Below are 24,930 nucleotides of genomic sequence, written 5' to 3'. Positions count from 1 at the left end.
AATTAACATAAATATAAGCCTTCACTCACGAGCTTAAAATCTTTCAGATAAGGCCATGCAGTGACATGGTGCTATACTTCAGCAGTTCCTGAAGCACCACCACTGACTGTATAAAGGCAATAAAGATTCTTCGCACAGGGTGGCAGACTCTTTTCCTAGCAAGCATCAGCCAAGCTGACACATAAACATGCTGCTAAAGTTGAGCACAGACACTCTACACCATCAACAAGACAGTTACTTGATCCTGTGAAAGAAACAGCCCTCCAGCTCACTAACACAGGGTTAAACACTTCTTACGGAGATCCTCCAGGATGGATTTGCAAGTTTAGGATTTAGATTAGATCTTGGAGATAAAAATAAAAACATTTTGCAGGATAAGTATTCAAAATGTTTTTGCAAATAATACTAAATTGCTTTCCCAAAAGAACTATAGGAGTGAAAATAGGAGTGAAAATTCAGCAAAGGCAAGTTTGGCCACAAAAATAATTTTAAAAAGATCTATCTGATAGAAAGACACTCTCCATGCATTCTAGGGATACACTCGATTGGTTCCTGAAGCTTTCTAACAGGCTTTTTAATGTATTTGTCTCCTCACTGATCAGACTCTGTTCCTTAATGAAATCCTATTTAATATAATGGGATAAACTACTAATCAAAGAAAATTCACCAATGAACACAGAGACCAAGCAGCTGATGCAACTGAGAAAGACTGAGGCAAAGGTCTCCACATTTCCCTACAGTATTTCGGTGTTTGACTCAATCTGAGCCAAAGTCAAACATCCAACATATCTGAAAAATGTCAGCTGAAGATCCACCAGTAGCATGTGGGAGCCACACACTGAAATTCTAAAGGTAAATTTTAAAATCTCACGCTACACCCAGAAAACACAGCATGGTAGTGCATACAACAACATTAAAACAGCACATTCAGCTGCCGTTTCATCCATAGAGGCTTTAAACTTCATCCATTAAGAGGAAAAATTACATTTTAGAAAAACTGTAAGCCACTAGTAAGTTTTTCTATCAAACAAGTTAATTAACTGATTTAATTGAAATCATTTGACTACAGTGTGCATTCATTTTTCTGCTACTGCTTTTCACTTGCAGTCCAGAACAGCACTGAACACAAAGCTGACCACACTCAAACCTAGTCCTGGGGGTACAAATGATTGTGTCCAAAGCTTCCACTTCTAATTCAGATTTCATCAACTCAATTTTAAAATATTAATAAACTTAAACTTCTCCAGGGAAATATCTGTTTCCCTACTGTTGAGAAATTGAGAAAAAAACCAGTATTATTCTCCTCTCCCTACAGTTTCAGTCATGAAGGAAAAGCAAATAATACAGTTAATTAAGGTTTGAGGCTTTCTGGGGCAAAGTGAACATAAAATGATAGATTTATTGATCTTTGTTGAAGCAAGGATGGCAGTCAGCAGAACTGCCACTCTGCACTCTCAGAGTCAGACTTCCGTCTTTTCTGGACCTTAGTTGAGAGAGTCCCTTGGGAGGCTGTCCTGGGGGGCATGGGAGCCTAGGCAGGCTGGAAACACTTTAAAGATTTAATTTTAAAGGTGCAGGAACTGATCATCCTCAAGAAATGGAAAATGAGCCAATGGGGAAGAAGACTGGCCTAGCTGAACAGAGATCTTTGTCTGAAACTCAAGAACAAAAGGAAAGCTTATGGCCTTTATTAGAGGGGCAAGCAACTTACGAGGACTACAAATACACAGTGAAGCCGTGCAGGGGGAAAATTAGAAAGGCCAAAGCCCAACTAGAACTAAACTACTGACTCATGTCTTTAAATATCTAAGGAGCAGGAGGCAAAGGGACAAGGCCAGACACTTCTCAGCAGTGTGTGGTGATAGGGCTAGGGGAAATGGCCACAAACTGAAGCATAGGTAAGTTCCACACAAATGTGTGTGGGATCTTCTGCACAGTAAGGGTGACGGAGCACTGGCACAGGCTGCACAGAGAGGTGGTGGACTCTCCTTCTCTGAAGACATTCAAGACTCGCCTGGACGCCTACCTGTGCAACCTGGGCAAGAGAGCTGCTTCAGCAGGGGAGTTGGACATGATCTCAAGAGGTTTCTTCCAACCCCTACACTTCTGCTATTCCGTGATCCTATTTGGAGAACGCCTCATCTGTCTCTTCCTCCTGGTTATGTGGTTTGTAACAGACTCCCACAAGGACGTCCACCATGTTTGCTCTCCTTCTTATCCATACCCATAGAACTCAACCTTATCATTCCCAGCCCCAAGCTCTACAGCATCAAAGCACTCTAGCAGAGAGAGCCACGCCACCACTCCTCCTTCCTTGCCTGTCCCTTCTGAAGAGCTGACAGCTATCCATTGCAATACTCCAGCCATGGAAGCAATCCCACCATGCTTCTGTAATGGCAACGAAGTCATAGTTTGCCTCATGAGTGGTCACCAGCTGGATTTAACTTTATTCAATACCACTCTCTAGACCCAATCCTCCAGCCAGTTCTTTACACAGAAAAGAGCATACCTGTACAAGCCACAGGCTGTCATTGTAAAGCAGTACCAAAGGCTTTGCTGAAGTCTAGGTAGACTATGTCAACAGCCCTTCCCACATCCACCAGGCAGGTCAACTGATCATAAAAGGAGATCCGAATTATTATACATACCGAACAGAAAGCACACATAGGCCCCATCCACCATACTGATTTGAGAAGATGCAAGCTTTAAAGAATATTCATGGGAAATCACAGTAAATTCATAGACTTTGTCTGTGTAAGGTATGTAGAAGTGCTCTTGCAGTGACAAGCAAAAGATAAAGCAAGAAACAGCCAACAAATATGGGAAAAAAAAATTCATCACTGCAAGAAAATGGGCAATATACATATTTCTAGAAGTAAAAATGTCAAAGTGCATTTGTAATTAATTTATTTTTAGAGCTATAATTTAACCTAGGAAGTGTTTCTATTACTCTTCCATTTTTATTATAGTCTTGGGATTGCTTTGTTTGAACTACAGTTTTTTTAGAAAAAAAAGCAAACAGCTAAAGTTATGACATTAGAATCTGTAAGTCATTACAGGGTCCTCACACCTCCTGCGATAACCTTCATAGCAATGATTCCTAAAAGTCAACCTGTTCCCTCTCTCAGATGTTCCCATGAAGGAATACAGGCACTTTTCATAAGGCAGATCATGAAATTCCAGAGATTCTTTATCTTAGAGAACAAGCCAACCACAATTTCTGTCTGCTTTAATTTGCAAGGTAGTTCAGTAAACTCAGGCAACCACTGCAAATATGTGGGAATTTCCAAAAAGAAAAATAATAACCTAACAAGATAATAACAGATGAACCTTTATTGTGAAAGGTTTGGCCTTTTCCCTAACCTTAGTTAGAGGTTCACTAGTTTTTTACCTATATCTGATCACCAAATCATCATTATGAAAATAAATCTATTATAGAAAATCTGCCGTACATCTTGTTGTATAATTTCTATCATGCTAAATTCATGGAAGTACAGAGTTGTGCAACAACTTCAATTTCATAATTCTTGAGAAGCTTGATTATTAGTACAAGAATTTGATTTTGATTCATCCAATGAAGTGTTCTTCCACTGATATCTCAGCCTTTCCTTTTCTTCCAACATCATCCTTATTTATTCCCTTCTCAATAAGGCTCCTCAGCCTCAAGTTATTTTCTTATAATCACATAAGATGAAATGGAAGGATCTTTCTGAAGTATTTGTCAACTGGATATATCAAGCATAATATGTAGCAGTTTCAAGTATTTTATACACTTTGTATTTCAAAACTTCAACATGTAACGTCTAATTAAAAGATACATAAAGCATATGTCTGCTCAGAAGTACTGGTAGTTTAATAGAACAGCTAAGAAATATATTTACCACAAATTACTTTCCATTAATTTAACAAGTAGCAACTTGGTTTGTTCACTTATACTAGTGCTTACACTAAAAACTACAGCTTTTCCATAAGTAATCCTAGTTTCAGTTTTTCTGTCCATGTAACAAAGAATTACTTCAATAATTCACGTAAAGAGGACACTAGTTAATTTAGAATGCACTTATGAAATATTAATACCCTAAGAATGAAAATGCCAATTACACATCCACAGTGCAAACACGAGTGCTACAGGATGTAGAGATCTACTCAAAAGTCAAAAGGGAATACAAAACTTTAATTATTCAGTGCCAATTAAAAAAAATTATTGGTTAAAACAATCACAGCTTTTAATCTTTCTTTTAATCTTTCTTTCTAAGACATGTTTTTGCCAATGAAAAAGGCAGATAAAAATTTCAGTGAGCTCAAAATAGGCATCTTTATTTAAGAAATACCAATTTAATCAAATGGACAATTACAAAATCATAGTAACATTTAGGTTGGAAAACACCTCCGAGATCATCAAGGTCAACCATTAATGCTTATGGAACAGGAGGAGCATTTACAGAAATACAGTATGTGAAACTTGTCTTAAAACAATATATTAATATACTAAAGAACATTAATGTTTTTATTTCATTACTTTAAGGTCAAACAAATAAAAAAAACAGACATGATAGCAATGTGCTAACAGCATAACACTTCCAATTCTTCTGTAGACACACTGAGCCCATAAGTGTTGGATTTCTCCTAATGACTAAATTAATTGATCTGATTGTTCCACCTTAATCCTCAGAGAACAATGCTCTGGAAGTCCTAAGCCAAGCCACTGCTAGCAATGGTCTGCAATTTACCTCTACCACTAACAACTGGCTTCACAAGGACTTCAAATGCTATGATACTGAAACTGCTCAAGCATTGCATCAGCTCCCTTGCCAGTTGTAACCTGGAGAGACCACAGAGGGGGGTGTAATGGGTGAAAGTGTGACTAGCTTGATGAACTTATTGAGCCGGTGGCCAGGTTATAGAAGAAATAAATCACCATGCTAAGTATCCAGCAGTCAGAATAAGAGACTGATATGTACTATTTTGGAGTGACGTTGTCAGACTGACAGCCTGTGTTAAGACTGTAAGGAGAAAAAGCTTAAACAAGCTTCCAACCCTAAGGAGACATGGCAAAAACATGTTGGATGACAGAGACTGGACCCTCATCTCTGCTTGGAACAGGTGGAGTTTCCCTCTTCCTTCTGAGATCCCCATAAGCAACAGACACAAAGCACTGGGAATGGAAAGAGAATAGAATGTAAATAATGGTTCAGACATGGAAAGGGTCAACAACGTTAAGATGCTCCATCTGAAAACTCGTCAGAAGCAGTGCCACCGAAAGGCAGAGGGTCTTAATAACTGTCAATGTTGTCTTGAGGGTCACTGAGGCACCAATTACCTGCCTAGATAATCTCTGTAGATGGGTTTTGTTTTCTGCCAGGACCCCATATTCAGAAAAAATAGGATGAGATTAGCAGGTATGACAGAGTCTGGCATTACTATTCACTCCTGCTCTCTCAAGTTGGGTCATAGTAGGCTACAATTGGGAAATGACAAAATATTAAGAAGAACTTTATGTCCCCTGGAAATATGTTGAAGGGATTTGAGCACAGGTAGTGTTCACAGCAGTCACTCCTGTGTGAAGGACAGAAACTGCTTTTACTTTTGTTGTCTCAAAGCTTGCTTCACGAAGCCTATCTGGCTATAAGACTCTAATTGACAACTGCAAATCATCTAGATGGCTGTCGCGACGCCTCAATGTCTCTGTTTATGGTTGTAAAGATAAGCAGAAATAGGGGCAAGTAGTCTTTTTCGGGGTATGGCTTGGAGAAGCTGATCACCGCAAAGGATGATAATACTTGTACATGGCACCGAAGGTGCTACTCCCTGCTGATTTATCTGTTGGGCCAGATGTGTTACACAGAGAACAAAACTTAGAAATGGGGGTGGGCATAAATCAAACTAATGCAAGAAACTTGTCGATAAGAAAGCAGGACAGACATCCTGTTGTCCCAACAAGATAACCAAACAAAACACCCACAGGAATGGTGAGGAGCTCTCCCTCTTTCAAGGTTTGAAAATTTACAGCAAAATTGACCCTCAGGTTTAATCCCCTCAATAACCAGAGTTTGGAATGTGTTGAATATGCATGTGCTATACCTTTAAATATGTATTCGTTTCTCTCTTCGGTGTGCATGTTTAGTGGAGCGATCCCCCATGTACCCAGCACTGTAATGGGGAGGGAACAGCTGCTTGACATAACTCATTGGTGTGTCAAGTTGCTCAGTTGGTTTTCTCGGCACCACTAAACCAAAGACTCTGAAGAAGAGACTTTCCCGAGGGAAAAACCTTTTTGGAAGAACACTCCCGCATGCTGTCTGCATGCTGTGAAGCTTCCCAGCTTTCTCCCTGCGGTGACCAGACGAGTTCCTGAGATCAATGGACTACAGACCTCACTGGATCCACAGTGATGATGCTCTCTCTCTTGCTTTCTGCCAAGTCTCCTTGCTTTTTCTCTTTTCTATCGCTCACCTTCCCTTCCCCATATCCCTAAGCAACTAGTATTTGTAATAAACTGGTTGGGTTCACATTTGACCCGTTGTGTCTTAATCACACCATCGGGTATACACATAATCAAAGAACCTCGTCTCACTCCTTTATATTGGAGCGTGACACCCTGTTTAAGGCTGGGAACCAAGCAGAAGGAGGAGAATGGAGCATTGAATGAGTGGCTGCATGGATGGTGTCACACTCAGAACTTCGGCTTCTATGATCTAGAACAAATCTTTAGTAGACATGCCAACATCAGATGGGATGCAAATGACCAGGAGGATTAAGAATATTTTGGGTAGCAAGCTGTCTGGGCTTATCACCAGAACATTATTAAAGCAGGAGAACACGTAGTAAAATTTAAACTAAAGGAGATTAGATTATGGGAGATAAGTATTTTCTCTTATTTACCATTCTAACACAGGTAGTCTGACAGTTTCCTTTTTTTTTTTTTTCCTATTCAATTATAACTATTTAATAATCAGCTAACACTATAGGGATATTTTTTTTAACAATTGTTCTTTCTTGTAGCAACATGTACCAGTAAACTAATCCAAAAGCATTCTCAATCAGTAGTTAAGGAGAGCAACAACCAAGCACTCACAGTAGTGTTAGCTACCAGTGTACCAGCACTATTTGCAAAAAGTTTTAAACATCAGTAATGCTCTTTCTCATGCTATATCATGAGGTCAGTTGGAAATGCACAGAACACCAATAGTACTTTAACGGGAAAAAGCCTGTTGGCTTCATATCCCAAAAAATAAATTTTTGGAGGATCAGAATCCTCTGAAACTCAACTTATGTCATACTGCAGGTTATATCATCTCAAGTTATAGCAACCACTGCAACATTTCTAATCACTTCTAACTGTGATGTTATACTGCCTATTGCATGACTACCTCACTTCCATTAGAATTCCTTTGAGTTCTCAACTCCTATTCTTCTAAGATGACCTGTAATCAAAATGTAAGAAATATGACCTGAAATTTCCTCAACAAGAATACAAGTATTTATGAGCACTTAGTTACGTAATAGTTTGGGTATCATTAAATGTAAAACTCAACTCCTCAAATATCCTTTTCTAGAAAAAGTGAGTAATCTATTGAGAGCGTTCCTGCAAAGACATTAGGGAAAATTTTACTGCTTTCTTTCTATGTCAGTCATAGGACTTTAATATATTGTATATACTATTTTATACACAGAACTTGCAGGACAGTAAGTTCTGGTCCACTCAAATTCATAAAGATGTTACTATCATCTTCAATAGTGGTGTAATTTATTGTCAAAATGAGAAATAAATAATTCTAAAATAAAGAATGAATGTAAAATGTACATGAAGTCTGCTGTTCCTCGAGTTACACTGTTATTTAATGGCTTGTGACTTCCAAAGCTGCAGTACACCCATTTATCCAACAGTTTACCTTAAATACAAGTTCACTTTCACAGAGTATGAATTTGCACAGTGTACTTTTCAAATCCAGATGCCTAAAAGCAATTGATCAATTGCTTTTGAATGAAAAAAAATACATTTGAAAGAAAAAAATAAAAACTCTACAAAGCAATTAGTAATTTTCCTGAGTTAATTTTTATATAGACACTCAATCATATCAATAAATAATTTTGTATAATCTATGTAACTCTCATAAATAAAATTCCATTTGAGGATTTTTAAACTTTTTACTGTATTAAATGATGTGCTACCCAGAGATGTAGATTCTGGCTCAGAGCATTCTGAGGCTCCAACTCAGTATGTTATTTGGATGCCTAATTATTAGGGTTGCAAGGCAGCTGGTAGCCTTCAGGCAGTGGTGGATTAAAAATGCTTTTACTTGCCAGTTTGTGTTCAAGGTGGCACAGAGCCAGCACTGACAGACAGCCTCTGCCAGAGCTAACTATGAGGAAATTCACCGTAACTTCTACTTCAGAGATACTAGGACTGTTTATTTTGGAACTGTAGAAAATTTCACCATATAATCCCACGATATGGGCAGCTATGACATGTTCTCAAATTATTTAATGACACAAATTATTTGTAACATGAAGTGTTTTGTAACATGAACTTGGATAGTTCATCTTCCCATTGTAAAAGACAGCCCTTTAAAATCATGGGGAAACTGAATCTAGCAATCCTTTCATAAAACTACCATAGAGTATCCTTAGATGTATCCTCCTCTTGTGATGGAGTAATGAGGGAAAAAATAAAAACAAGTGTCACAGTGCATTAAGAGCAGCACAGGTCTAATGTACGTAAATACAAGGGAGAAAAGAGATCAGGAGACTGAAAATGAGAGACTGGCTTATTTTCAACTACCCATGCAGCAGGGAGAACCTGCTCTGAAGTTTTCAGTGGGACAGTAGGTGATCATCAACCAGCAAAGACTTCCTACACAGCATAAGAATTCCAGACTCTGACAGAAACAGAATGCCACTTGCTTTCTGCTTGGACACTTAAGCAGTTTAAAGCATAGAGGGGAGCAAGTGCAGTGAGGTGTTAGACAGAGAAAGCAGGCACCACATCAGATGGAACAAAAGCAGCTAAAGCAGAAGAGTGAACCTATCCTTTGGTGATCTTTGGCATCTTCTGCTCAGAAGGACAAAATTGTGTGTAGCATATGAGAATAGGACAAATCCCATCTCTCAAATCCCATTTCTCAAATCTGCACTTCGCTCTTTCCTCCTTGCTCTTTGCTCATCCAAAAAAAAAAAAAATAAAATTAAATTAAAAAATAATAAAAAATAATAAAAAACCCGCATCAGTTGTCAGACACCATCATGTATGAGCCACGGCTGCTGCTAAGCAGCAGGAGGTGAGGCACGAGGAGCTGCTCCCAGGCAATACCACCCTGTATCCACTGCACTGCTACAACAGTGCCAGCAAAGCTAAGGCAGAGCAGAGACAACTGGGAAGTATTTTCCCAGTATGCATTCTGCACTGGGCAGTGCTGGTCTGTATCTGTTGACAGTAAGATGGAAATCCACAGTTGTTCTTCACTGAAGAGAAATGAAGTTTCTAAAAAATTAGCTATTCTACACATTTACACCTCCCAGAGCTCTTAATAAACACATTTTAGGTATATTTTTGACTCAGATAAAGAATGCAACTCCACTGAAACACTTCAAGATAAACTAATGTTTGAACGAAATATAAACACTTTGATTTCCATCCCAAAATTAATTACATCTGTTTTCCAATGGATTAAACAGCTTCAAAATTCCAGACATGACTAGTAAAAATAAAGGTAAAATAAAAGTACAACTTAAAAGCTGATAAATATTCCCATTCAATAGTACAAAAATACTGATCTCAAAGGCCTGCTAAAAATGATTTGGCTTCAGGCTACCTGTTATATTGTGAGTGGTATTTCTCTGGTTATTGCCCCGAGACCCAGACCAGAAAGATTTCACAAGTGCTACAGAGTTATAACAGTAACTTTCTCATTTCACCTCTACAGGATATAGAGCATGGACATGTTCCCAACATTCTTGACTACGTAAAAGACTTAGTAGTATATTGCAGCTACAAACAAACAAACAAACTCCCAAAAAAACAAAACAAAAAGAAGTCTGAATCATAAAGATGAACAACTTCTCAATCTGTATTGCTATTATGTCTGAACTGCATTTTAACCAAGTTAAGGATTGAATTTCAGTGTCCTACAACGGTGAAGCACTGCTCAAACATAAAATACATTATTTATAGTTAGATGTACTGTCTCAGGTAAGTGTGCATAGAAACAGAAAGGCTGCCTGATTCCTCTTATTTTAATTAACTATCTCATTGACACTTATTCAGATCCTAAAGATGCAAATGGAAAAAGAGATATACAGATAAAAAGCAAACTATTACAGTTCCATGACTGTTCTAAACCTACTACTACAGTTCCTTCAGATGTTCTTGATTTTGACTGTCCTCTCTCCTAGTTACCTTCAGTTTAATCAGCTAGTTTCTTAATGATGTACAAATTTCATATTGAAAATGAGAGATCTATCAACCTGAAATTCAACCTAGGCACTGAATACTCCACTAACTGCACACTACTCTAGCTTATTTTGTTTTACCATCTTTGAGCACAGGCTTCCAAAGCAGCCAAGCACTTGAGAAACAACTCAACTATTGGTATAAAGTCTTAGGAAGTGGAATAGAACAGTCTTCTGCACAGAGAGACAAGGAGATCTGGTGACATTACCCAGTCAGAGGCCAAGGCCTTCTGCCCTTATACAAGTACCTCTTCCCAGGAACTCTTCCTGGAAAACTTCACACACAAAGTAAGTTACTTCCAATCATCATAGAAGATCCGATAAAAGATTCATACTCAAAATTAACTCTCCTTGTGCTGTTTTGGTAAGTATTCACATGTTTTGTATTAAAAACTAGATGCAAGATAAACTTTAACAACACAAACCACAAGAATTACTGCAATTAATCTACACAGCTTATTGCCAAGCTTTGTTTAAAATGGAACTGCTAATCAGCACACGCATTTCTCAGAGAACACAAAAGAGTGGCTTCCAGGCTTCAGTGAAGCAAGAGAAGATTGTGAAGAAAATCTATTCAAAACATTCAAAAGAATGTTGTGGATATTGTTCCTTGAACTGAAGAGGATGGTAGAACATCAATGATTAAAACGTAATTCCCTTCAGTATTTCAGTTTGTATCTCAGCATGAGTCACTTTTGAAGCAAAAATGGATAAATCAGTTTCGCTTTTTCTCTTTTGTTACAAAAAATTTACAGACATTAAGATATTGCAATACATATATATATCCATAAATGCAATGCATGTTACTGATTGAAAGTGGCAACATAAAATCCACGTGCATACAAAGACCAGCAACATTTATTTATTTTTATGATCTATAAATTTTTAACTCAAAAAAGAACTCCCAAACTATACATGGCACTGCACAAATGCTTTATAATGACAAAAAGGAAATGAGACATTAAAAATTAAGAAAGAAAATATAATGTGTAAGCTTAAATTGTTAATACTGCTGACTTACACAGCTTCCCACAACTCTTAGAGGAAAGAGGTTTGGAAAATATATTTTGAAATCTAAATAAGCACGTGGTTTACTTTAGGATGGTCTTAAACAAAGCAACTACAAAAGACATAAATGATATGTGTTGTCACAAAAGAATTCTGACAGAAGGAAAAATGTAAACTGTGTCATCATATAGTTAAGACAGCACTGGGTACCACAGCAGAAAGGTACTTGGAAAGAAAGCTTTATCAGACTGAAGATAGAATCTGCTATAAAAATGAGGACTTAAAATGAGTAGTTACGTTTCCTTTTGACATACTGGTGCAGAATTATTGTCTGCAATAACAAGACCTATCTTAAACCCTTTGAGAAAGGAACAGTAAGATGTTGGTCCTCAGTGATATTAAGAATGCTCTGTACTTCGTTTGTTGTGACTATCAACGGTGCTATTTATCAACTAATAGCCATGATGAATACCATCATTGCTAGCCATATAAATAAAGCTGCAATCTTTTATATATCCCTTTCCTCAAAGAATGTTAATATCCCTTTCCTCAAAGAATGTTATGGCACCTCTTTTTATACATTTGGGCAAGACAAAGTGTGCAGAACATTCATGCCATGAGAATTCAATGTTGAATTCAAAGACAGCAATATGATCAGCACCAGGTTTTGAAAAGATATGTGAAACTAAAGTTCAAGCATTAAGGAGCAAAAAGCTAAAATTAAAACCAAATTCTTTTCTACCATATAGTTCAATTATGCTTTTGGAGTGAGAATCACAGAACTCAGTGAAAGTACAATGGTCAGGCTTTAAGGAGAGAATCTGAAGACTTAGGAGGGAAGGCATTATGACTTACAATATATGAAATCCTCACGACATTCCTGGGAGAAATTTCCCAAACTCTGATATTAATATCCAACATATCAGTCTTGGTAGCTCCATTTGGCATTTGGACATATATCCTTACAGTGCTTCCCAGGGATTTTCCCATAATCACCTTCTGGCATAAAATCCCTAACACAAGCAGTGCTAAACGTGTATGCAATACAAAAGAAATGTTGGTACTGGCTCAGAACAAACACCCAGTGAGACCAGTATTCTGTCTCCACCTCCAAACAGGTGTCGATGGAAAAATGAAAACATGACAAACATATAAATTATTTCCCTCTAATGTTCTTTTTCTAGGTACCCAGAATTAAATAAAAGACTTTCAGAATTTGCTTCTTCTTTTTTTTTTCCCCTGCACATTTCAGTACCTTTTAGTGCTCTTCTATGAACTTACTGAATCTCCTCTGGTATCCTCAGAAACTTCTAGTACAAATCCAGTTTTACATGCTCATTGATAGTGAAACATGTCTGGGGCTACTTAAAACAAATACGTATATATATATGAAGTATTATAAACTCCAGAAAGCGTTTAGAGAAAAATGACTTCACAAGCTTAATCCCTTTCTCTGCACTTCCCACTCAGCAGCTATCTAAACCCACTAAGCCCTTCCCTAATGCCTATACAGTACCCTCAGAATCCAGTTTTGTAGATGCTGACAGTATCTCCTCTCTGAATAACACTAAGAGAAAGGGAGAACAAACCAAAGATTCATCCATAAATGGAGGGGTTTCAGCTTCGTGTCCTGAACAATGTAATGTTTTTGTACTTTCAGAGTTTTGAAATCAGTCAGTGTGGGAGGATGCGCATCTCTAGCTCCCCACCTGATCTGAAGGATCTATGGCAACACAGACATTGCTAGAAGACACCTTTCATTGCTTGAGATGGAAGGACGAGTGTTCATGGTCAGGAAATAATTAAGAAAGAAAGGCATCTACTGGTATTATGGTAAGAAAACAGGACTCAAGACTATTCTGTAAAAACAGACTCACCAGCTGCCTTCTTCCTCCACAACATTTCAACCTAAGATGTAGTATTTGCTCTGTGTTTTCAAAGAATGCCTTTAAATGTCTGTGGATTACAGGCTCCAAAACAGGGTAACAATCATGCAGAACAACTCAGTGTCCAGGCACTGAAGAAACATCAGGCGAAGCATAAGGATGTTTCTTTGATTCTCAAGTGGCAGGTTTTTGAACAGATGTTTAAAAGTGCCTAATGTCTTACAGAGCACCAAGTACTCAGTTCAGAAACTGGGATTCCACTTATAGAGGCAGTTTCCTGCACTTTGTTTACTTAAGACTCCTGTATTATGGGGAAAACATTTACAGATTTTTTTCCTTGCAAACAAACCAAAATATTTATAAACACATTTCAGTTCATTTATAAATAATAGGAAAGGCAAACAAATGAATTACGTTATATCATTCATAAATCAGACAAGCTATATGGATGTCCCTCCAGCTCATCAAACAAAGACGTTCTAGGATTTTTACTTTTAATGAATGTCAGGTAAAGCTTGATTAGCTATCAGTACACCTGGAGGGAGAATATATAAAAAAGTAATCTTGCAATAATGAGAATACTAAAATTTCATTTCAGTGATGTAATTATGAGGAGTAGTGTCCCTGTCATAAACAACTTTCTTTGTTTCTGCTACTGTACTTGAGACCTGAAATCAGACAAATGGCCTAACAAAGATGACACAGGAAACTTCTATAAAGAACTACTTTTTCAACTGCAGATATACTTTTTTTACTTTTTTTTTTTCTTTATCTCATAAGGAATGTATTTTGACTAACCTCCAGCAGGTTTTTAATCAGATTTATCATACTTGAATAGCTGTTCAGGAAGTGTATTACCGACCAATCTCACATGAGCTACAGATGCATGTACAGTCACTGAGACAGTCAGTCGTGTGTCAGTGGGTCAAAATAGATTTCAGGAATCATGTGTGCTGTAAACAGCTCAGTGCAAGCTGTAAAATACCAACATTTGACCAGCAGATTGACCAACACGTAGCACTTGGGCCCATTAAATAGAGTTGTCTTCAAATACAGAGCTATTACTTATAGTAAGCAGTCAAGGAATAAATTAACTACTGAACAGGACAGATGTAATCTGAATGTTTAAATTAGATCCGCCACATCATTCTTAGTTTGAAATTAGAATTAAACTAATATTACCTAAATCTCACTTCTCTTCCTGAGTGTGATTAGCAGCCCTTAGCTCCTTATGCTGCATGCTCTTGAGCACAAGAACCTCAACATAGCATTAAACTGTGTTTAACACAAAATCCAAAGTTAGATTATTTAAATGAAACTCTAACAATCATGTAAAAATTAAACCAATAGACATCCAACTTCCCAAACATTAAGATAGCACTCACCAACATGCACTTACCTCCACGATCTCGTGCTGCTAAATTCTGTCCTCTTCTTAAAGTAATGTCCAATTGGTACATTCCGGGATCCCCAGAGGGAAAAACTGCATTACTAGGACCAACTGAACTTGTTTTCTAGAGGGGAAAAAAATACAAAAGCTAATGTTACTAAAAGTTTCAGATAAGGTGTATTTTCCCCTGTTGAATTAAGACCAGGCTTTATCTCATTCCCCCATCTCCTACCTAACAGAACCTGTGCCTGTCTTCAGCATGACAGTTCCTAAGAATCCATTTTTTTTATCCCAGTGTTTGCAAAAAGATTCTTTATTATTTATTATGACAACCTCAATTTTTAATTACATTCACTATCATTCCTGGTCAGCTAAAACAGCCTACTGCACTGCTTTGAAAATTATGTGATTTTTCCATATAGTGATGGAAGAAAATTGGTGAAGAATATCCTTGGGGACCTTTGAAGAATATCTTTATTAAAAAACAGAACAAAAACCACTGTGAATCTGGTTATGGCCCCTATGGCAATCCAAAGTTAAAAGTATATCTTCTGAAGTCACACTACCATTCAACAGATGAAAGAACACCCCTAATTCTTAGGTTAACACATTCAGATATCCCCAGATGTCAGCCTGGAGATTACTGCCATCTTCACCACTGCAAACATTGTATTGGCTTTTTCTGCCACTGTGAATACTGACATTTTTCTTTTATGTTATTACTAATGATTAACTACCCAAACAAACCCAAAAAATTAATGGTGTTCCTGCTGTTCTACAATCTAAGTCTACAAGTTAGCATGACTTTACTTCTGATTCTCAGAGGATATAAGAGATTTAAAGAAGGCTCCATTGTAGAAAAAGAGGAGCATATCATACGAACAGACTTTAAAATTCAATTTTTTTTTCTCAGTGTCAAATCTAAAATTTTCAGCAAGTACCGATAAACTACAGCAATATTATACACCACTACCTTTCAGAAGGAGAACAAATCTAAAATTTATGTGGAAATAAAAATATATTTTAGAAAGGTGCATAAATATTACTTCAATCTAACTAATATCTGAATAATTTAAACAGGTCACAACCTGATCATCTGCTGTTCCATTTCAGTATTCTCCCAGAACACACTGATAAGCAAAAAGCACTTGTTTTTTTTTCCAACATAAAGCAAAGGCATCAGCATCAAAATATAGATGCAGGCACCCAAGCAAAACCTGGAAATAATTAGATTTTTTTAAGAGACATGGCTCTAATCAAAGTTACCTGCAGCAAACAAAGGAAAAGGGCAACGTAACAGGAGTTGTATAAAAGGAGTCATCTTGGTACACTGCCTGACCACATGATCGGACTTTTGTAAGAAAATGGGATGGTGAAATGAATGGCATTTCTTTCACTGTTCCATATGATAAGCAAAGTTAAATTTTGTAGTGTTTCATAAAGAGGAAGCACCGGAATATCAGCACTGAAGGGTTAATAGCACGGCATGAAGCATTACCAGCATTCAAACAGAAAACAAATTAAAACTTCTGAAATAACATTAGTGTGTCATAAATATAATGTAAGCAGAGTTTTCCACTCTAGTTACTGCCTGGCTCAGAGTCATTTTTTTAGATCATTTTCATTTGGCAAAAGTTTCTTACTGAAACACAGAGAGTGCTTTGAAAACACCTGCTTGTAAAGTAAGGAAAGAAACTTGAAAATTCTGAACTTCCAACTATCTGTCAATTTATGCAATTAATGAGAAAAAGCTGTGCTTCAAAGCTATGAAAATAAAGTGATAAGGAATTCTCAATATTCTTGAAAGTATTTACCTATCTACTTTAAACTTATTATGATGATGATGATCATCATAACTTAAGGAACACTTAGCAACTGAGGAATGAGGCAGAAAAGAACTGCTCACCCTGTTTCATCTCACTCGCCTGCCTCAACAATGAGGCTGAAATAAAATTTCAATATATTTCAATACCAAAATAAAAGGACATCCTGGGATTTTAAATTAGAAGTGTACAGAAACTAGTAGAATCTTGTATATACTAATAATGTAGACTTTGATTAACATAATGCTTCAGAAAGGAGTGGCTACTTTGTTAGTTTGTCATACCTACAGAAAGAATTTTTATTCACACGTGTGAAAAGCCTGAACTGCATCTGTAAAGATTTAAAATTGGATAAAAAGTACTGATGACCTATGAGAGATTTTGCATTTGAGCTATTTAGGAGCTAATGGCAACAGCACATGTAATAATCATAGAATCACTAAGGCTGGAAGAGACAAGATCATCCAGTCCAACTGTCCACCTATCACCAATGGTTATCTCTTGGCCATGTATGTTAACATAGCATCTTAAACACTCCTTGAATACTTCCAGGGTCAGTGACTCCAACACCTCCCTGGGCAGCCCATCCCAGCACCTGACCACTCTTTCAGAAAAGCAGTATTTCCTAATATCCAGCTTGAATCTCCCCTGGCACAACTTGAGGCCATTCCCTTCCACCAGTTACATGAAAGATGAAAGACCTCCATCTCACTACAACCTCCCTTCAAATTGTTATAGAGAATAATTGTCTGAAATGTATAGTATGAAATGTATAGATGATGAAGAACTATAAATTTGATATTATTTGTGCAGAATGAAGATGTTGTTTATCTTAGCATTAAATACACACACTCTCAAATACATGCACATGTTGATATGTGTCAGGATTTTCTGTACGCAGATAGTTTACATCATTGGGAAATACACTGGTTAACAGAGAGAAGGGTGCAGAACATTCAGCCTGAGCTTTCTGGATACATGTGAAAGCTATTTAATCACTTGTTTAAAAATAGCCCTTCAGAACCAAAAAACAGTACTAACCATTTATGTCTCTGTAGAGTAAGTGGAATATTTTTTCCAACATCTGTACTATTGTTGCTCTTTGATACTGAAAATGAGCATTTGCTTTCAGTTGCTTTCAAATACAATAAAAGCGATTAGTTTGAACAGCTTGCAAGATTTCCTTCTGAAAATGCAATAAATAGATGCACAAATGACAGCAAAAGATGTAAGCATATTAAGACTTGGAAAGCTTTGTATTCAGAAGTACCTTTAAAATCACGTTTCAGAAGCAGTAGTCCTGTCTAGCAGCAGAGGAAATCACACACTGATATTGATTATCAGAGGAGAGCTGACTGAATTGTTCCTCCTTTCATCAGCCTGTTGTTTTTTGTTTGGTTAGGTTTTTTGTTTTTTTTTGCTCAGTTTGTTACCATTTACCATTCAAGTCTACTATAATATTTAACTTCTACAGATCACTTATAGAGACTGAGATAATACAACCAGTAGGAAACAAAAGCAGTCTTAACCAAAACCATGAGTTCATGCTTGAATAAAGCAGCCACAGCTTCCTTCCTTTTTCTGTCACATTACATCCTGATCCACCTGCCCTGCCCAACTTCCCACAGTGTTTTTATGCTCCTTAGTTACATCAAAAATTCAGAGGTTCCAGATTCCATTTTGTGAAAAGCAACTGCAGTAATCATCCCAAACCATTGTAGGGTTATCTGTTTCTCACTGATTTAATCTACCTTGATACAGTAAATGCACAGGGCTTTAGAAAACAAACTTCAAGAACTGAAGGAAGTGTTTGTTTCCATTTACAAGTAGTAGTGGAGCTGAACATGAAGTTAGGGATGCATTGTGTCATTTCATTTTGAAAAACATGATGAGGAAATCAGGAATAAGTTCAATAAATGTGCTAGACAAATAATATATTTATTATTTTATTTTATTTTGTATTTATTATTATTTATATGCATTTATTATTCAGTATCTAATTGTAACTTCAGATCATCACAATAGGTAGGGTATTCCTATTAATTTATCTTCCAAATAATGCCTGCACAACAGAATATGATCAAGGAAACATTTTACTTTTTGATTTAGAAATGTAGGTAGACTGCTCCAAAATTAACACCTTCTATTTTATTCTGCTGCCCACAAAGTCAGAGGTGGCTGGTGGTGGTAGGACAGTAGAGGTCGAATCTTCCCACCAATATCCCATTACATGCTGTTATTGTATGACCAATGGCAACAGAAGGGCAGACTGACAGAATGGTGTCTGACACTGAAGCATGTATGAGGCAAATGGGTGTCAGTGAACTCCTCCATGTGGAAAGAATGACATCCACTGACACTTATCAACTCTTCCTGAACATTTACAGAGACCAAATGGACGCGAGCACAGTGAGGCTCAGAATCTGCTTTAACAAATTTCATTATTGTGCTCTTTGCATCTGTTGCAGTTTCCATGAAAATAAATAGGAGGCAAGAGGAAGAAGCTTCATCCCCTGTAGTAAATCTCACCATTTTCTGATACACACCTAAGACAAAAACAAAAACAAACAAAAAAACCCATACCTTCCAGTGACTTGATACACAGTCCCTATTTTAGTTCACCATTCACTGAAGTAACGTGAACAAAGTGAGAAAGTAACCTGTTCAGAATTTGTCAGAAAGAACCTGAAATCCCATAAATATTGGGTCTAGACAGTACCCATCTCCTCATGAAGCCACCTGAATCTTGAGCCTATTTATCAAACATTAGAGAGAGAAATATTTTTGTTACAGTACAGAAGAACAATCACAAGACAAACTCCAACAATATCTTGCAGATTTCCTAAGTAAAAATTATTCCTTTACGAGTAGCAGTGTCCACTGTAGACAATAAGCTTTCTGTACTGTACATATTTGCTTTTACCAGTATACCCAAGAGCCAGATAAGATGGAAAAGTGTTTTTCAGTCACTGCTAGTCAGTGTGTCTCTGGCAAGTATCAGAATAACAAGACAAATTCCAGATCCAGAATAACTCCTATTGTTATAAATACATAACAAAGAGAAAAAGAAAATTAAATTAAATGCAGGTATCTTTGAAACAGAAAGGCTGCCAGTGAAGTACTAGGTGTATAAGGCAGCATAGCCATTCTCTTTTATTAGTCATTGAAGATGCTTTCATTTCATCTAGATGGTGTACTCCAGATTTTACTCTGGAGATGGATGACAAAATCTGAGTTATTAGCAAATGTAGCGCCTGAATTTCCTATAGAGGAAGATCATAGTTCAAGAATTGACTTTCAGAAGCATGATTCCCTTTCTATTGTAAAGATATATAGATCTGATTCATTGGTAATTTGTACATCTAATCTTAAAACTTTACAAGTGTGGGAATATTACTAATTGTCATCGGTAACAAGGAAGTATATATGAATCATAATCTCACTTTAAAGAAACTCATTTTAAAGATGGAACAGAAATAACCAACTGACATTTTTCAGGAGACAACTGTCCACACTGTCTTTTAATATATACTATACATTAAAAAGAGAACAAAGCAAAGCCATCATGTTATCTCCTTACTGCAAATAATGCCATTAGCACAAAAATCACTACATACATGCTCTTCCAAAGGTAAATGTGAATAAAATGAAGAGTATTAGTAAAGTAACTGATAAATTCCTGGAAGCAAATTCATTTGCAAGTGCCCATAAAGCCAACATTGTTATAAATGGGAAAGCAGAGAATAAATGCGTAAGAATTCCCATTAGCTGAATGGACTCAAGTCTTGTGACATAGCCAAGTCCCAGCAGACCAGTTCTGTTGAGCTAGATTGACATGGGTGACACAAGACCAGAAGAAGTGATCCTGCCCTGCCCTCTCAGTACCAGTGACAGGCACACATTCCATTCCTTTCAATGTTTACTGTCCACATCATCTAAACTTTCCCCATCTTTATTTGGTACAGGAACATTACAAGATTACGCAGCCCCACTGAAAGAACACAGAGATGCTTCCAGGCTACACCTTACAGCAGGACAGACAGGTCCCAGCTGTTTCTCAGGACAGAGAACCTACCACCTTCCACCACAGTGCTTGGGGAAACCAAAACAAAGACAGCTCTTCTTTACAGCCATGGATGCTCTTCTCCTGCCCAGACAACTCACAGGTCACTGCTGCCCAATTGTTTCATCCCAGATTGTGTCTCAGATTTAGTCTACCACTGGAAAGACAGGTAGTCACGTAAAGCAGAACAGCATCTTTTTTCACGTACTTTACAGTGAACAGTGTACTTCCAGTTCCAAAACAAGGTAAAATAGAAATGGGGGGAAAAAAAAAAACCCGCAAATCAATTCCCAGTTAACCAAATTTTATAAGGACAAACAACGTCAGGGACTTGGAGAAAAGCAGTGCTCTGCTGAAGATATAGCTGAAGATGGAATTGTCATCCATAGGGACTTATTTCTACTCATGTAGCATCAGCATTGCGCAATAGCTCCAGCTGTGCCTCATTCATCACTATGGCCATAAGGCTCCTCACTCCAAGTGGGCTGGCATGTGCCTGCACAGCAGAGTAAGAACTGATTTCCTTCCACAAGAAGACAGCTTGCAAGAAAGATAGATACACCTATGTAATTGGAGCTGTCTGAAATTTAAGTGGACTCCCAAAGGAGGTGCTTCCTTTGCACTATTACTGATATACTTCATGTGACCTACCCACTTGTGAATCTCTGTAGTTCTTCTACCTGGGTTAACACATACAGTGAGTGCTGTTAAAATAGAATGAGAATTACACTGAAACTCTAGGCAATTGCTCAACAGTCGGCTGAAATTTGTTGCAGCATTTCTCTTTCTAATCTCATTCCCTACTCTGCCCCTTCATACATTTTCATTTTACAGGGAAATTGAGCAAAGATTATTCATAAGCAAAGCCTAGAATCACAAAGGAGAAAGATTTGCCTGTAGCTCTGGTAACACTAGAAAAAAATATTAATTAATTTCTAAATAACAAATACTATGCAGTATTTTCTAGAGCAAATTGTATTATTAGAGTATTTTTCTTTCCTTAGAAGAAAGTTTCCAACACATTACTTTATCCCATGAAGATGATTAATGGCCTCAGTCTTCAGTTACAAGAATTTCTCCCAGGCATTTACAGAAACAATCACCTATAACTGAAAGCTAATTTAAAAACATACCAAAAGTGTGCAGGAACACAATAAATTGATCAAAGAGCAAAATGTTACAATCTATTTCAAGTGTAAATGAAAACCCTAGAAAAAGTTAATTACAGTTTTTCATGACCCCTGATGGATATTCCAAAGTTTCACCAGATTAGTTTTAGGAGGTTACTTGATATATTCTGGTCAACACTGGTGAGGACACCTCTGACGGGCTGCACTCAGGTTGAGGTCCCCAGGTCAGGGACACTCCATTATGGAACTGTCAGGAGCACAGTATGCCCAAACTGTGCATAAATACCACGAACAAGCCTGACTACCTATGCCATGCATTTATGATGCAATGCTCATGGATGTTTTAAATTAAACCATTCCCCTTGCCAAAACTCCAGTCTTTTTTTGCTTTCTGTAAAGCAACCCATTATTTTCAAAGGCAGAGCAATACACATTATAAATCAGTATATAAGCATGATGTTGTTTCATGGGTAAGCATGTAACATGCCATAGATTCTAAGTTAAAATAATACAAAAGTGCCAGTTAATTCCTGAAAAAAAAAAAATCTGTTTTAAGAAAATAGAATTGTAAAAGCTTAGTTTCTGTTGTTACTTGTTCAGAAATCTATAGCTTTAGGATATCCACTATCAGTCACGAGACCTTTTATGTAGACCACATGCAATCAATTTCACAGAGATTGACAACATCCTTTTTTTTTCCTTCCATTTCTGAACTCAAGAACAAAGTCATAGTTTTTCCAAGAGCAATGATTAAATTCATTTCCTGATTCACTTGCCACATTCACAACCACTGTAAATCTAGTCAGTTCAGCGCATTTGAATCAGGAGTAACTTTTTTTTTTTTGTAATTATTGTTTAAAATCTTTACGTTTACTTTTCTTTTCCAAAAACTCCAAGAGTATAATCTTTTTCAGAAATGAGATAATCTACTTCTTTTAGCAGAGGAAATGAAAAGCATCATGAATCAAATTATATTTTACTTTCAGCTGTGTGGAATTACTGAGTTCCCAGGACAAGCCTGGAGAATGAGTACTCAACCTATTTTGGTTTTGATAAGATTATTTTAAGTTACGTGGGCCATCTGATTACATTTCTGCAAGAATACATACATTTGCACTCACGAACATATGATTCACAAAGAAAGTGAATGGGGGAAACAAAGACTCTCTGAAGGGGTGGAAAATACACTGGAAATACACAAATCAAAGTCACATACTCTTTCTCATTCCAAAGAAGCTTACATCACTAAGATCATCATTTTGTAAAGCATAAAAATCATGTTGGCATTTCCTTTTTTAGCACTTTTTGTTTATTTTTTTTTTCCAGGGACTCAGTCTCAGGCAGATGCAACACCAATCTAATTTCTGAGAGCTAGCATTTTTATCATCTGTAGAAAAAGAAACCTGCCATATCAAGCAGAAAAATCTTCTCGCTTGCCTGAAGAGTGCAGAATTACACAGCAAGTTATGTCAAACATGGCAGATGAAGGATAACTCAACAGGGAAATGGAGACAGGTGTCAAATCCATATCAGAAGAAGAATCTGTGAACAATTAGCTCTCACACTTTCAAAACAAGAAATGCCTGAAGACAACATATACGCCTGATTCCTCATTTCCCTCAAAAGAAAATTTTCTTCAGTCATTCTACTGAAAAATAAACTACTTAAAAATAAACTTAAAAATAATCATTTTAAAAAAATGAAACCATATTAAAATATCACTAGTTTAATTTTATATAATTAATTTTATATTTAAATGTGTACACACTATATAACTCTGGTTATTCAAGAGTATTATGTGTATTATGCCACTTGGTACATAATACTCAAAATCTCAAGTTTTGTGAGATGTGAATGTTTTCAGAATATGGAATTTGAATTACTCTGAATTCATTTTAAAACAAGAGATGGTGCAACTATCATTAACACTAAACAGTTAATAGCAACTTCCTCAGTGCTTGTCGTATTCATAACAAAGATTATTGTAATGAGGGTAATACTAGTCTACTGTAGACAGAAAGAAAAAAAAAAACATTAAAAAGATTCCGATTTCACAATCAGAGCTAGTTTTAACCATGACCTGCCTGGATATTTTGATATTTTCAGTTGTCACTGAAGAATGATGGCATGCATTACAGACACAAAATCCATGGAAAAATCCATATACTACACAGCAGAGGACAGGTATCTGAGAGCTGAACAGTAAAACAGCAGAATCATTTCAGTACTGCTTTCCTCCTCCATTCTGTATGACTGTAAACATTAGCCCACCTGTAAGAGACTGATGCTTCCATCTGTGTGATATCCTAAATGGAAGAAACAGTTTTTCTCACTCTGCATTACCCACTCCAGGTATGCAGTTTCCATCAAATGCAAGTATTTAATTATTTTCAGAATAGATTTTTAAATTATCTGTGTTTTAAAACAGGATGCTTATACATAGTTATGCATTAGAATGTTAGTCTTTATAAAGAAACTAAACTCCTACCTTATCAGGTCCGAACTGAAAAGTTCCTGTAGGTTTCACCTATCCAGAATGCTATCGTGAGTTGAGAATCCTTTGCTTCACAAAGATACTTGTGAAGCTGAACTAGCTTTGCGAGCTGACAACTGCTCCGTAACACTGTTCACCTCCAGCTGGTAGGAACAGCTCTGTGCAAATATCACTTGACTATTGCTGTGAACTGCAGCTACTCAGAGTGAAAGTGAGACAAGACTTATGAATATGTTTCAACACTTATTCAGAGGAAATGACTCAACTATCTGCACATCTTCACACACTGGAAACTGCTTCCTCCTCCTGTGCCCAATGCAGAAGGTGCTGTAAAGCAAAGGGTGCTGCTTTTTATTTGTTAAATGCTGGCATGAACCATATATGAAAGTTCAGCTCCTGAAAACTAAATCCTAGATAACTCCTACACTGATATTCTCAGTGAATAACTTATGTGGAGAAATAGTTTAACTAACTAAATGCTTTGTTTTACTAAATAAACACAAATATTTTATTATAATGAAAGAAAATTTTCATTCTAGTATGTATTTAGTATGCATATTGTACTATGTTACTTCTGGTGTATATCCTAGTATATTACTTTTGAAGGCATTTCAGAAATAATTTAAACAGATCTAAAAGCAATATCCAATACCACCTGCTATAATTTCTCACTTAAACTTAAAAACT

The 24,930-nt window shown here is 36.8% G+C and overlaps 1 protein-coding gene across 1 annotated transcript in view; it reads right to left on the bottom strand.

Moving 5' to 3' along the window:
- The window catches only part of MCTP1 (multiple C2 and transmembrane domain containing 1), a 193,727-nt gene that overhangs the window by 152,358 nt on the left and 16,439 nt on the right, over positions 1–24,930 (bottom strand). Inside the window, exon 3 of the mRNA XM_065745475.1 lies at positions 14,743–14,857. Within this exon, the coding sequence (XP_065601547.1) occupies positions 14,743–14,857 (115 nt within the window). The remainder of the gene's footprint in view (positions 1–14,742; positions 14,858–24,930) is intronic.

The sequence above is a fragment of the Cyrtonyx montezumae genome, unplaced genomic scaffold (assembly GCF_038088225.1).
Source record: "Cyrtonyx montezumae isolate F1298 unplaced genomic scaffold, pur_monq_1.0 scaffold_36, whole genome shotgun sequence".
NCBI classification, from domain to species: domain Eukaryota; kingdom Metazoa; phylum Chordata; class Aves; order Galliformes; family Odontophoridae; genus Cyrtonyx; species Cyrtonyx montezumae.
The sequence above is the reverse complement of the archived record's forward strand: the minus strand, read 5'-3'. Positions and strand labels throughout refer to the sequence as shown.